The 13,185-nt window shown below is 47.5% G+C and overlaps 1 protein-coding gene across 2 annotated transcripts; it reads right to left on the reverse strand.

Annotated features, from left to right (window-relative positions):
• Positions 1–1,635: 1,635 nt before the first annotated feature.
• Positions 1,636–5,545, reverse strand: LOC541691 (RNA polymerase sigma factor sigA). Of its 2 annotated transcripts, none has more exons than XM_008664606.4 (10): positions 5,432–5,539; positions 4,411–5,082; positions 3,858–4,056; positions 3,574–3,666; positions 3,332–3,460; positions 3,076–3,129; positions 2,917–2,994; positions 2,648–2,710; positions 2,260–2,372; positions 1,636–2,125 (listed from the first exon to the last, which is right to left on the reverse strand). In XM_008664606.4, the coding sequence occupies exons 2-10, from the start codon at positions 5,061–5,063 to the stop codon at positions 2,017–2,019; spliced, it is 1,491 nt and encodes a 496-aa protein (XP_008662828.1). In that variant the 5' UTR covers positions 5,064–5,082; positions 5,432–5,539; the 3' UTR covers positions 1,636–2,016. The 2 variants fall into 2 exon arrangements, with proteins under 2 accessions (XP_008662828.1, NP_001306691.1); NM_001319762.1 differs by having other exon boundaries at positions 1,702–2,125; positions 4,411–5,091; positions 5,432–5,545.
• Positions 5,546–13,185: the final 7,640 nt, after the last annotated feature.

Here is a 13,185-nt window from a genome sequence, read left to right on the forward strand (position 1 = left end):
TTGCCGAGGGCCTAAGGTCGACACTCGGCAAAGAGGCTTCTTTGCCGAGGGCCAAATATCTGGCACTCGACAAAGCCCTCTTTACCGAGTGTCTTCTTTGGACACTCGGCAAAACATATTTTTATTTTTTTAATTTTGGCAACTAAACTTTTTGTGGTATGTTCCTACACTATGTAGATCTACATGTACCATTTCGGGACAATTATAACAGAGTTTTCAATAGGTAGTACATTTAGTTCGTTTATTTAAATTTCTTTGGAAAATTCAGATTTGAACTGCAGGTCACTCGAAACTTTAAATCGTGCATGCAAAAATGATATCCATGCTACTTAGCACAAGTTACGACCGATTTCAGGAGCAGACCGAAAACTTCGAGCAACATGCTCACTAAACATGGCCGTGAACTTGTCATCCACGTGTTTAAAAATTGCATAAAACACAAACACAGTCAGAAAATCATGAAACTTGTCCATGTGTCATGATATCATATATAGAGTCTGTGATAAAAATTTGAGAAAGTTTCGAGAAAGCTGTGACACACTATGTATTGAAATCTAACGGCTGCTTTTCTTTGCCGAGTGTTCTGTGGCACCCGGCACCGTAACGGCTGCTTTTCTTTGTCGAGTGTTCTCTGGCACTCGGCAAACCATTTTGCCGAGTGCCCGTGAAAAAGTACTCGGCAAAGTAGGCTTTGTCGATGCATTGTGTGTCCTCTTTGCCGAGTGCGACACTCGACAAAAACTTTACCGGGTGTTTTTAAGGCTTTACCGAGTGCTTCAGTCACTCGGCAAAGCCGTCGATTCTGGTAGTGTAAGGAAAAAAAAGATGGCACAAAGTTCATGACAGAAACAATATCGCACACAAAAGCACCATCAGATCATTCGAGAGTTTATTACAAGACATTAAAATAAGTGCTGACTAAACATGGGCAGACGGATCGCCGGCGGACGATTCTAGACTCCAAGGGCCGGTCAGGAGCAACTTCACGTAGACCTGGCTCGCGATCGACCGAGCATGAGGACGGACGTGCTCTTCAATGTTGTCTAGCTCCTCATCGCTTCGGTCGGCGTCAAAGTCTTCAGCGATTACGCGGCGTCGATCTCGTCAAAATGGGAGACCATCTGCTCTAGCAGGATCATGTTGCTCCCATGATATGCGCCCTCCACGACCACGCGCTCTAGGTATTTGGGCCATGTGACAATGTCGCTCTAGTTATGTGATTTGCTTTCTGAAACATCAATCCACTGCACTATTATTGTAATCTTTTTTTTCCTCCTAATGTCTTGTTCGGTTATTACTATCCTATATAGATTGGATGAACTTGAAAAAAATATAAAAGATTTTGACTTGTTTGGAATTTAAACTCACTCAATTCATATGGATTGAGAGCAAAACAAACAAGGCCTAATGAAATGCGTGCAAGCTACGTACTTCTGTTAAAAAAAAGCCCTAAAAAGCAGCATCACGTGTATATTCTTGCAGGATTGCCTTAACCAAATTCAGGCAACCGGGCCATACACTCTCAATCAACTCTATCCAGAGTTCCAGACTATTCAGAAATGTCTTATGAGATTTATTTGCTAGCATAAATTAGGCATGTTTTCCTTTATCTAAAAAGACATTTCAGACACGTGAAAGGCAAATTGTCTGCAGTTGTAAGCATTTTTTCCTTCTATGTAACTGGACAAGAATACAAATCCAGGACATAAACGTTATTGCTCTACTGAATTACTGATACATTACATTTGCATATACATACCACATCACACTTTGTAAAGCTTCCAAGACCAAAAAAAAGGTTCTCCTTTTGTTGGATCGCCTTGACGATTTTGCAGCCACAGATGCTTTAACTATGCATGCCTACTGATCGTCACAGATGTACATGTATAGTTATCTGCAGAGTGAGTGAGTGGCAGTGAAGCCTTTCAAGGATGATGTGCCTGCCCCCCTATGTTTCCGAGTATATACAACCACTGCAACGGTGGAATTAACCGACTCAAGCGAAGAACATCTCACTCAGTATTCCTCAAGCAACGCATCCAAATGTTCCCTCCTTGCAGCATGCTTCAGCTTCTCCATCGCAACGAGCCCTACCTGCCTCACGCGCTCCCTCGACAACCCGAATCTGCAAAACATAGTTTCCACGCCAGAATTAGAACATCAAAATCCAAATTTTAAAATTTCTCTGCAAGTTCTCATTGTTGTGCTCAAGGTATGGGCAGATCTTTGTCAGTCCAGACAAAAAGACTGAATACTTACTGTCTGCTGATATCCTCCCATGTATGGCACTGCTTTCCTATGCCATGATATAATCGAATAATGTCCCTCTCGCGCTCGTTGAGAGTTGAATTTATAAGACTGTTAACTTCCTCCTGGCATCAACAGAGTATTTATGTTAAAACACATGTGCAAGTTTTCATAGAAGGGAGAATGTTTAACTCGCTAGGTACATGAGAAATAAAACGATGAACTCGCTAAAAAAACAAGACAAAGGAAGTGTTCCTCAGTGATTACTGTGATAGGGCCATGTATTGTAACAGGCAACAGATTGGAAGCTATAACAACTGTTTGATACTAATGGCGTATCGTCGTCACAAGAAATCAGTATGCATTAGTATTCTCTTCGGAAGAACATTGGTGTGCATACCTTGAGGTACCTTTCCTCAAATCCGTGCCACGGATCATTTGCAACGTTTTGATCCTCTATGTACTGAAAAACATGAGGAGAAAAGGAACAAAGTTAGTTTCCAGCATACCCATGTGTCTGTTGTGTTCCTTCTTAGGTGTCTGATCCTTTGGCCTGAGTATCACCGGCCCTGTGTACTCTAAATCTTTTCCATCTCTTAATTGAAAGACAGAGCTCCTGTCACTTGGTTAAAAAAAGAAAGATAGAACGCTTCGTATGTCTCTACTTACACTATGGAGTGTATCCCCAGGTAGGCCGTTTAAGGAGGGGAACGCCTGTTGATCCAGTGAAATAACCTTGTGCACAGCCTGCGTATGCGAATGCTTTTGAGATTGGCAGAGATGTCAAACCAGAAGAAATTCTAACATGCAAGATTGAGTTGTTTTTACCTCTGTAGCGTTGTGCACTTTCTTCTCGGATATGTTGAGCGACTCCGCTATGTTCTGAGAGGATTTTGCCAGAAGCAAGGTGATACAAGAACATCAGAACGTTTCAGAACTCTCTGTTATTTGATTAGGACTGAAATCGATAGGAAACTAACTGAAAGACGAGCCATATCACCGAGACAACAGATCGGAAAAATTGCGTCTTGAAATACTACGCAGTTGGATGGCTGGGAACTTGAACAGTATAGCCTCGCCCTACCTCTACTGTCGGAGCAATTCCTTGGTCTTCTAACGCGTACTTTGCGCCGCGAATGGCTACCAACCTCTCGTGCAAATAAGTAGGGAGCCTGAACGATCTCGAGTTGTCGGCCAATGCTCTTGAAACCCCCTGGTTACGAGCAAATGAACGGAAGGCTCAATTCAGCTGTCATCTTTGAACGAAAGATCAGTTGTCATCTGATCAGGTCCATACTGCTGCAGGGCAAGAAAATCTGCTCTAACCTGACGGATCCACCAATACACGTAGGTGGAGATCCTAAACCCCCTTGAGGCATCAAACTTCTCGATCCCACGGAGCAGCCCTATCAGACCACCCTGCAGCATGCGATGAACACATTGCATTTCAACAATTTCAGAGGTACACTAATTTACAGTGTGTACTACCTCCTCCGTTCTCGAATATTTGTCGCCGGCTAGTTCATTTTTGAACTAAAACGCGGCAAATAAACAAGAGCGGGGAGGGAGTAACATACAAATCAACTGACAGACACATATTATGCCATCACCTGAATAAGGTCTGGCAGCTCGACGCCGAGGTTGTCGTACTTCTGGGCAATGGATATCACCAGACGGGTGTTGCTCATCGCCAGCATCTCCCTCGCAAGAAACGACTCGCGCATCCTCGCTCGCAGCTCAGGAGCTGGTATCCGCAGCGATTGCGCCAGCTGCTTGTATGACGGCTCGTTGCCCAGTTTCTCCTTCAGCCTGAACCCGAAATTGGTTGGGGGCAACGGGGGATCAGCTAGAGGATCGGAATTCATTAGATACACTCAGTCTTCAACATGCATGTTGCAACTTTGATCACAACTACGTTACATGCAAGTTTTGAAGAAGAAGAAGAAAAACAATGAAAACTTGTAATGTGCGCGTACATTTCAGCTTAGTGAGTGAGTATTTTTTTAAGTGGGTCATGATATGATAAATATGCGTATCAATTTCTGGCCGGCTCATTCAATGTGACATGTAGCTATTACGCAAGCAAACGCTCTGGTTTTTGTGAGATACGATGTCAAATTTCTAATGCTGCGGACGTCGGTGCGTTTTGAACTGGGATTTTACTTGGATCTTTGGTGCTGAAGCCAGATGCCGTCCTTGATCTTCCTGGAGAGCTGGACGACCTGCTTGTGCGTGAGGAGGTCCTTGCTGACGGTGCCCCGGAGGTAGATGCGGTTCCGGCTCTGCATCAGCTCCGGGCTGACGGTGACGCTCTTCCGGCCAACGACAGCGCCCCGCCGCCGCCCGCTCATCCGCCGCTGCCGCGCCGAGACGCCCGACCGCGCCACCACCACCGTGGACCTCTCGTCCTCGTCCTCGTCCTCCGTGGAGGAGATGTCGTCCTCGAAGGGCAGCTCCCACTGCTTCTCGAGCATGGAGCGCTGCAGCAGCACGATGGCCTCCAGCGAGGACTCGAACTCGAACTTGGAGTCCAGCTCCGGAGCCGGGTCAGCCGGAGGAGGCGGGGCCAGCGCCGGCGCGGAGTGGTTCCTGAGCGCCCGGATGGCGTGCGCGCGCGCGTGGCCGGCGCCCCCGATGTTGGCCGGGGAGGAGGCGGAGGCGGAGGCGCGGTGCGCCACGACGGTGAGCTTGGGCGCCGCAGCGGCGAACTGCCGCGACGGGTACGCGTCCGGGGAAGCGAGCTCGGCGGAACCGAATGAGGTGGCCAGGAGGCGGTTGCCGGCGCTCAGCCCGATCACCGCCGGCGTTGCGGTCATGGCGTCCCGTTCACCGAACCTGCGCGACCTAGGCGGCGGAGGCAGCAAGGCGAATGATGAGGTAGAGTCCGCGGTACAACAGCAAGCAGCTGAAGTGCGCGCAGTAGCAACTAGCAAGCCGGCGGCGAGAAACTGAACTGAACTGGTGGTGAAACAAAGAAGACAAGTGGAGGCGGCGAAGCTATATATGGCCACCCCACGCCGGGAGAGAGAGGGGCTGACGAGGCGAGGAGAGAGAGAGAGAGAGAGAGAGAGAGAGAGAGAGAGAGAGAGAGAGAGAGAGAGAGAGAGAGAGAGAGAGAGAGAGAGGCGCTTGCTGGTCCGCTAGTGTTTTACTACGAGCAGGCGGGGACTGACGGAGGTGTTACCGCGCGCGGCATGGAGGTAGCCAGGTAGGAGCATTGCTCGCAGCCGGGAAGGGAGCTGAGAGGAGAGGATAGGGTGCGGGGAGCGAGAAGGCGCGAGGCCATTGCCCATTGGTGTGCGGAAGATATTGTGGCTGTCCCTCGTCGCTTTCCGCTGGGCTCGTCGTTGCTGCTGCGGTCGTGCATTCGCCACGAGATCGACCAGGGCGGCAGCAAAAAGATCGCGCTGCCTCCACGCGGCACGCCGACCACACGACGCCCATCGGGCTCGTCGTCCAGGCGCCTTGTGGCCTCGTCTTCCCCCTCGTGTGCCTTTTCTTCGATTCGTGGGCTGGTGGGGCGCCAAGGCTGACCAGCGGTGGCAGGCCTGCACAGTTCTTGATGTTCTCTCTCTCTCGTATTTTCGAAGAAACAGAAATTGTCAACAGATTTTTCTGTTCCAATGGAAATGGACACGGAAATCCGAAGAAGCCGCTCTACTCAAATCTCCTTTGGAATTGGGAGAATTCATGTTGTGCCATGCTATGTCGTCGGGCGGTTAATGGCACAATATAGATATAGCACAACATGGATGGGACTTCTTGAGCACGGGCGGTTAATGGCACAATATAGATATAGCACAACATGGATGGGACTTGTTGAGCACTAAATCGGGGCTAGACGGTCCGCGATTCGGACGATCCGCACTGGTGGTGCGGACGGTCCGTGGTCCGGATGGTCCGCACTGATGGTGCGGATGATCCGTGCGCGGAGAGCCAATTAGGGTTCTGAGTTTTGTGCTATGGTTGTTAGCTAAATTCGCGGGATTAACTCGGGAGATCAGTTTGTAACGGGTTCAGCCCCCTCCTCTATAAATATAGAGGATTACGGTCAATTAAAATCATCAATCGAATCAAATATCAAGTTATCTCGTATTTATTTCTTGTACATTTAGGAGTAGTTCTAGTCTAGTTCCACTTTAGCCTTCCAATCTCCAAATTCTCCGCTTCTCTTCGACTCTACGTCGATTAGAGGACTCTAGGTCGGCCTACCGAGCCTAGACAACACCTAGGATCTCTCCTCCTCGATGGGGTCCCTCCCGGGAGCGAGATCCAGGCGCCGCCGCGCGACCTTCGCCGCCCTTGCGCACACGCGGACCGTCCAACACGTCAGGCAGGGAACCCTAGCCCTGAGCCAGGTCGCGGACCGTCCGGCCCCTGGCCGCGGACCGTCCGCGCCTGTGCAGAGAGCACCGCCGCCGGTTCTCACGGAGTGATTGGCGCCTAAAAAGGGCACCAACACACTTTTTGGTGACTCCGCTAGGGAAGATTTCATATAGACCTATCGAGATTGGCCAAAGGATAGCTCTGTAGTTTCCACCAGCAATATCATCAAGCCGACATGGGAAACCTTGCCAGTTGAAGAACAACTCCTGTTCGAGGAGCGCCAGGAGCAGCTGATCCAGGAAGCAAAGGCGAAATTCCTAGCCGACTTCAAGGTGGACAGGAACAACAAAGTCGCGGCAACGGGCAACAGATCTGGCTTCGCTCCGACCTATTACGAATACCCCTAATGTAAGTAGCACCAATAAGCTCCAATCTCTTAAAGCTTACATAGACGAATAGCGAGAGCAGATGCAACGTATCGTAGGGGATATACAAAATGATCATAAAAGGCTAGTGCGTGCGCTTGATAAGTCTACTATTGCAAATCTTCCTTCGCACGAGGTTGAACTGAGGGAATACACACGTGATTCATCGGCTACAGGTTGTCACGGCTAGTCATAACCCCTTTATGGGATGTCAATAGACATGTACCCTGGGCAACAACAGCCTCCCACGCACATCGGCGATAAATTTGTCGATCTGCGCATGTCCGGACCGTCCACACATGAGCGCGGACCGTTCGGGCTAGCGACGACCGGTCCCATTTTTAAAAGCGAATTATTGAGGCATGCACCCAAGCCGCCACATGCCGTGCAAACCCTAGATAACTCATTCGGACCATCCGCACATGGCGCCAGACAGTCCGAATATAGCGCCGGACGGTCCGCGTATTAAACCGGACGGTCTGGCACAGAGTTTTTTGAGGAGGATGGATATTCAACTCCGCATCCGTCCCAGCTAAACTCCCCATCTCACCATACGACACACCAACACCATTATATAACCTACAGAACCCGTGAGAGTGAGTACTTTCTGGGCCCAGAAGGCTAGAAAGAAATGGCCAGTCCTATGAGCCTCATAGGGAATGTATTAACGCGCCGCAAAACCCAAACCAATGGGGAGGAAAACAACATACCAACATCCAAAGTCCAAACAACCTCACCCATATTGGACCAAAGAGCCGGTGGTCTCCCACAGGCTGCCATCGATATAGTAAGAGAGGAAATAGCTGGGCGTTCCGAGATAAGCTCGGAGTTAGTATAGTCCCTGGGGGCAGTCATATCAGAGATCTTATGATAGCCAATTTGACCGTCTCCCATACCCACAGGGGACAAGAATACCCGAATTCGCAAAGTTTTCGGGTGACCAAGGAAAGAGCAAGCGTGAGCACATAGACCAGTTCTTAGCACAATTAGGAGAATTGGCCGACACCGAAGCATTCCGTGTGCGTTTATTTTCATTATGTTTAACAGGGACTGCATTCACATGGTATGCCACGCTCCCTCCTAATTACATTTTGTCATGGGGAGACTTAGAACAAAAATTTCATGAACATTTCTTCTCTGGCGATTACGAGCTAGATTTAGTAGACTTAGTGGCCCTACGATAAGAAAAGGATGAATCAGTTAATAATTACATCTAGAGATTCTGGGATATGAGAAACCAATATTTTCAAATTCATTTAACAGATAAACAACTGGCGGGAATAGCCTTTGATGGATTGCGTTATTATCTAAAAGAGAAATTAGAAGGCATCTAGTTCTTTATGCTAGCATACTTACATCAAAGAGCTTTGGCTTGTGAAAGCCGAAGCAAAGAACTAGTCAAAACAGTTCATCATAATGTCCATATAGTAGAGCACAATCAAAGTAGTTCGGACAATGAACCAAAGGAAGTTTACACTGCCGAAATGGTTTGGCCTGAGCAGGCCAAATCTTCGGCTTGCTCCTCCTTGCAGTCAGTTCAAAAGAAACGGCAAGAGGAGGTTAAGTTTACATTTAATGTTGGCAAATGTGATAAGATATTCGATGAATTACTAAAAAAATGGTAACATTAAGATCGATTATACCGTTCCACCCGCCGACGAACTAAACGTCGCACATATTGCAAGTGGCACAACTCATTTTTCCATGCCACTAATGATTGTAATGTGTTCCGACGATAAATCCAATTGGCCATTAATGAGGGACGATTGAAATTTCAGGAGGACACAAAGCCCTTCCTAATGTATATGATCGACTTCAAGGGCAAAAGGGTCCTAATTCGGCCTAGCACAGCCGATAAAGGCAAAGACAAAGAAGTCATCATCGGCAACGCATGGGAGGGTGATGGAAACAATAAAATCTCTTGCAGAAAAGTGGTGGCCGAGAGGACTCTTGATGGAGGGGAGACACTAAAAGTGACCATGACAACCTCCGGCACTGGGGGGCAAGCACAGATAAGGGGACATGCGCGAGAACCCATACTATGCATTGCAGATGGTCTGGTGCCTAGGCGCGGACGGTCCATAACATCGCCAGACGGTCCGGAGCATTCCAGCGGACGCTCCGACAACACTCAGGAGCCACAACGACCGCGTACCTTCAAACCGCGACGACCAGAGATAGGTATGTGGAAAACTAATACATTTAAGGCAGCCGGACGAGTGGTCAAATCCGACCTGACCTTTGATCAATTATTGTCTAAATATGTGAAAAAGAAGGCCGGCCCCAGTGATCGGCCACCAAAGCGACCTCTCTTAACTACCCAGGAGCGACAGCAGGTTAGGCTGATTGGACCACCTCACCAATCGGAAAGGACGGGAGGTCATAATGTTCAATTAAGACCTAACACACCTGCGTGAACTCCTCCACCTCCACATACACCCATGTCATGTCATTGTACATACATACCACCGCTACCATATATCCCGAATCAGATGTTGGGCGCGCCACCATATCCATTCGGGATACCACAATACCCCGCCTGGGGGCACCTCAATCATCTATTTTTGACAGGTTGACGCCTCCAGGACAAGACCGATTGAGAGCCCCTCAATCTGGTCCACGAGCACAGGCCCAGCAAGATTGACGAACAACTCGGCCCCAAAGGCTGACTAATTCGGCAGGGGGGCATATAACTACAGCCTCCAACAGTACGATAAAAGGGGACGTCATTAAAATAGGAACGACAGATGTCGTCGTACAATAAAATAACGAAGGGCTAATTATTTTTGGTGAATCGGTCAACACAAACAAAAAAGAAGATACGGCTGTCAACAAAACAGCCGATCCAAAATACTTCATGCCCCGATGGTGCCCATCGGGATTGACACGATCGCAAAAGCAAAATTACAACACCCTAGAGCAAAGGAGAATCAGGAAAAGGAGGCAGAAAAAATATTCAATGACACTCATCCACAGTACCCACCACCGCAAAAGAGATGGAGACCAAAGGCCATTGAGGAAAAGAAAACGGCCACAAAGACAGAAAATAAAACAACAACTATTCAGCTCTTTGCAGGTATGGCAGACAGTCCAGCTATAAAGGAGGACCATCCGTGCAGGGCGTGGACCGTCATACCCCTGAGGTCGGACTGTCCGATGTTGGGGGCCTTCGTCTTCCGAAGGTCCTCAAAAACATGACTAACAATGTTTCCCAAGTGTAATATATGTTCAGGAACCTTCGGACATGGGATAAAGCTGTACACAATATGAAAAGCAGGGTCAGAACGAAGGACGAACCAGTTTCGAAGCTATGCGCAAGGAAGCTTCGGCTCAACGACAGAAAAGGGAACCGACTTAAAGGGGAAAAGGCTATCTAGTCCTCGTTGGATTGACATTAAGTCAATAGTAAGAAGGGCATGAATGTAATTTTACATAGGCTGCGCTCTGTGCCTATAAATAGATGAACAATACTCCCATACTGTTCACGCTGACTTGTATTCATTGGTGCGTCACGATTGTACCTTTGTCTCCAGTCAAGCCGAAGGTACAAATGTAATTTGATATTGTTCTTATTCATTCTTGATTGTATAAAAAAAGATATATTGTAATGTCATGTAATTACTCATGTCACTATGTTTCATATGCTTCATCTTTCATTGATTTATGTTACAATGATGAAGGTACGTCCTTCATAACCTTCGTCCGAAGACCGTTATATCCTCAGGGAAATAATGCTTCGAAGGACGAAGGGCATTAAACATTAACCTGTTTTTTGTTGCCTTGTTCTTAATTCATAGCATTTGAGAACAAGTCCACAACATTGGTGCCCACCTCCGGTGAACTCATTCGACCACCTTCGGCAAGTTGTGACCTTCGTCATGCCGCCGAAGAAAGCTTCAGGGCTAGGGGCTGCACTACAGCCACTAGACGTCAACCAGGACACGTTGCGTGAAGCCCGAACTCAAAAGAGGAAGGCTACAAGTCCAACCCCCTAAGAGGACGAGCTAGATCAGGAGATAAGGGACCTCGAAGCTATTCATCAACAGGTCCAGAGGAAGAAGGAGAAGATGCTTCGCCTCTCTTAATTACAGAGGAAGATTGATGAAGCTGCTGAGAAAATGCGTCATCTCACTCGAGATGATCAGGACCGAAGACCTCCACAGAGAGAGCTTCGTCAAGACAATTGCTATAGTGATGATGATTGGTATGAAGATTTCTATCATGGAAATTTTGCTTTTGATGATGCTTCTCCTCTATCAGTAGAACTGCAGGCTACAACATGGCCCCCATCATACAAGCCACCTCAACTCCCCATGTATGATGGGCACTCAGATCCGAAGCAGTTTCTAATGAGCTACGAAGCAACTATATCTTCGTACGGGGGCAACACTGCAGTCATGGCAAAATCCTTCGTCATGGCAGTCCGAAGCATGGCCCAGTCATGGTACTCTTCTCTTCGGCCAGGGACGATCATGTCATGGCAAAAGCTAAAGGACATGCTGGTCACCAGTTTTCAAGGCTTTTAAAGAAGCCAGTCACAGCTGAGGCCTTGTTCCAGTGCACGCAAGACCATGAGGAATACCTTCAGGCATATGTCTGAAGGTTCTTGTAGCTGAGGGCACAAGCGCCCACAGTGCCCAATGAAATTGTCATTGAGGCCATGATCAAGGGTCTTCGGCCAGGACCTATGGCTCAATACTTCGCTAGGAAGCCCCCACAAACTTTGGAGAAGCTGCTTCAGAAGATGGATGAGTATATCCGGGCCGACAACGACTTCCGCCAAAGAAGGGAGGAAGCTTACAGATTCTCTGAGATGAACAGGGGCTTCGGAGGAAGAATCCACCCTAGGCATGTCAGATCAATGCACAACTCCAGTCAGAATGACGACAAAGGAAGCCAGCTTCAGAGGCCACAGTACACCTCACAGTCTTCGGGACAGCAGCAAAGCTTCTTTAGGCCACCAGCTCCAAGGGGCAGAGGCGCCAGGGGCTTTGGAGGAAGATAAGGGGATCAGCCTAGGAAAATCTATTGCCTATTCTGTGGTGAGGATAAGGGTCATACTACAAGAATGTGCCAAATCACTATCCAGAAACAAAAGGAGATCGCAAAAGCCGAAGCTCAATAGAATCAGCCGAAGCAAGTCTTACACACTGCTTCGTGCCACTCTCCCTACATACCAGAATATGTGGGCAATCATCTTGCAGCCTCTGTTGCTTCGGCTAGCCATTCTCAGGCTTCTTGGCCTCAGCTTCCACCGCCACCACCACTGCAACCTACACATTCTGGAAGCCAGCAGCCAGAAGGGCGCCAACACTCTCAATAGCAACACGAATTCAAGGAGGAATCCGAAGCTCGTATAGTCAACAATACTGTGCCAGAATCAAAGCACATTTATTGAGCAATATCCTCCCTCTGAAATACTTTTATGTTCTATGTCATTTTGTTTTTTAATAAGAATAAACAATGTAAATCTAGTTTTAAGTTCTTGTAATAATTTTTGCTTTTATTGAGATGGAATATATCTTCTTCACAGACTTACGAAACCTAAAAATTGTCGAAGCTCAAAAGTCGTTCCTAAGGGAATACAAAACTAAAAACTACCGAAGCTACAAAAAAGCCGTTCCTAAGGGAACACAGCGTAAGTTTTGCCGAAGCTACAAAAAAGTCATTCATAAGGGAGCACAGTGTAAGTTTTCTGCTCAAAAGTCGTTCCAAAGGGAATGCAGAGCCAAATACCGCCGAAATATAAGGCAAAGAAGTTCAAAAGTCGTTCATAAGGGGATGCAGAACTTATATCGCTGAAATAGAAGGCGAAGAAGTTCAAAAGACATTCCTAAGGGGATGCAGAACTTACACCGAAAAATAAACGGTGAAGCCAAAAAATAAACGACAAAGAAATTCCAGTCGTTCCTAAGGGAATGCAGAGATTGTGTGTTCCAGTATGGGAGTGTGAGTATGTGTCCTCGGCATCATTATCATTTTGCATCATATCATCACATCATTTCGCATAGCATCACATCATACATCATATTGCACCAATGACACAAGAATGGAATACGAAGCCAATTTTCAGAAAATATTCTGTCAAGGTTACACGAAGTAAGCTTCGAATTACAGCATCATCAGCCTGCACGTAAAAGAGGGATCTCTTTTTGCGAAGCAAGGATATCTTTATTTTTGCGAACCA

Source organism: Zea mays, chromosome 10 (genome assembly GCF_902167145.1).
Source record: "Zea mays cultivar B73 chromosome 10, Zm-B73-REFERENCE-NAM-5.0, whole genome shotgun sequence".
Classification (NCBI taxonomy): Eukaryota; Viridiplantae; Streptophyta; class Magnoliopsida; order Poales; family Poaceae; genus Zea; species Zea mays.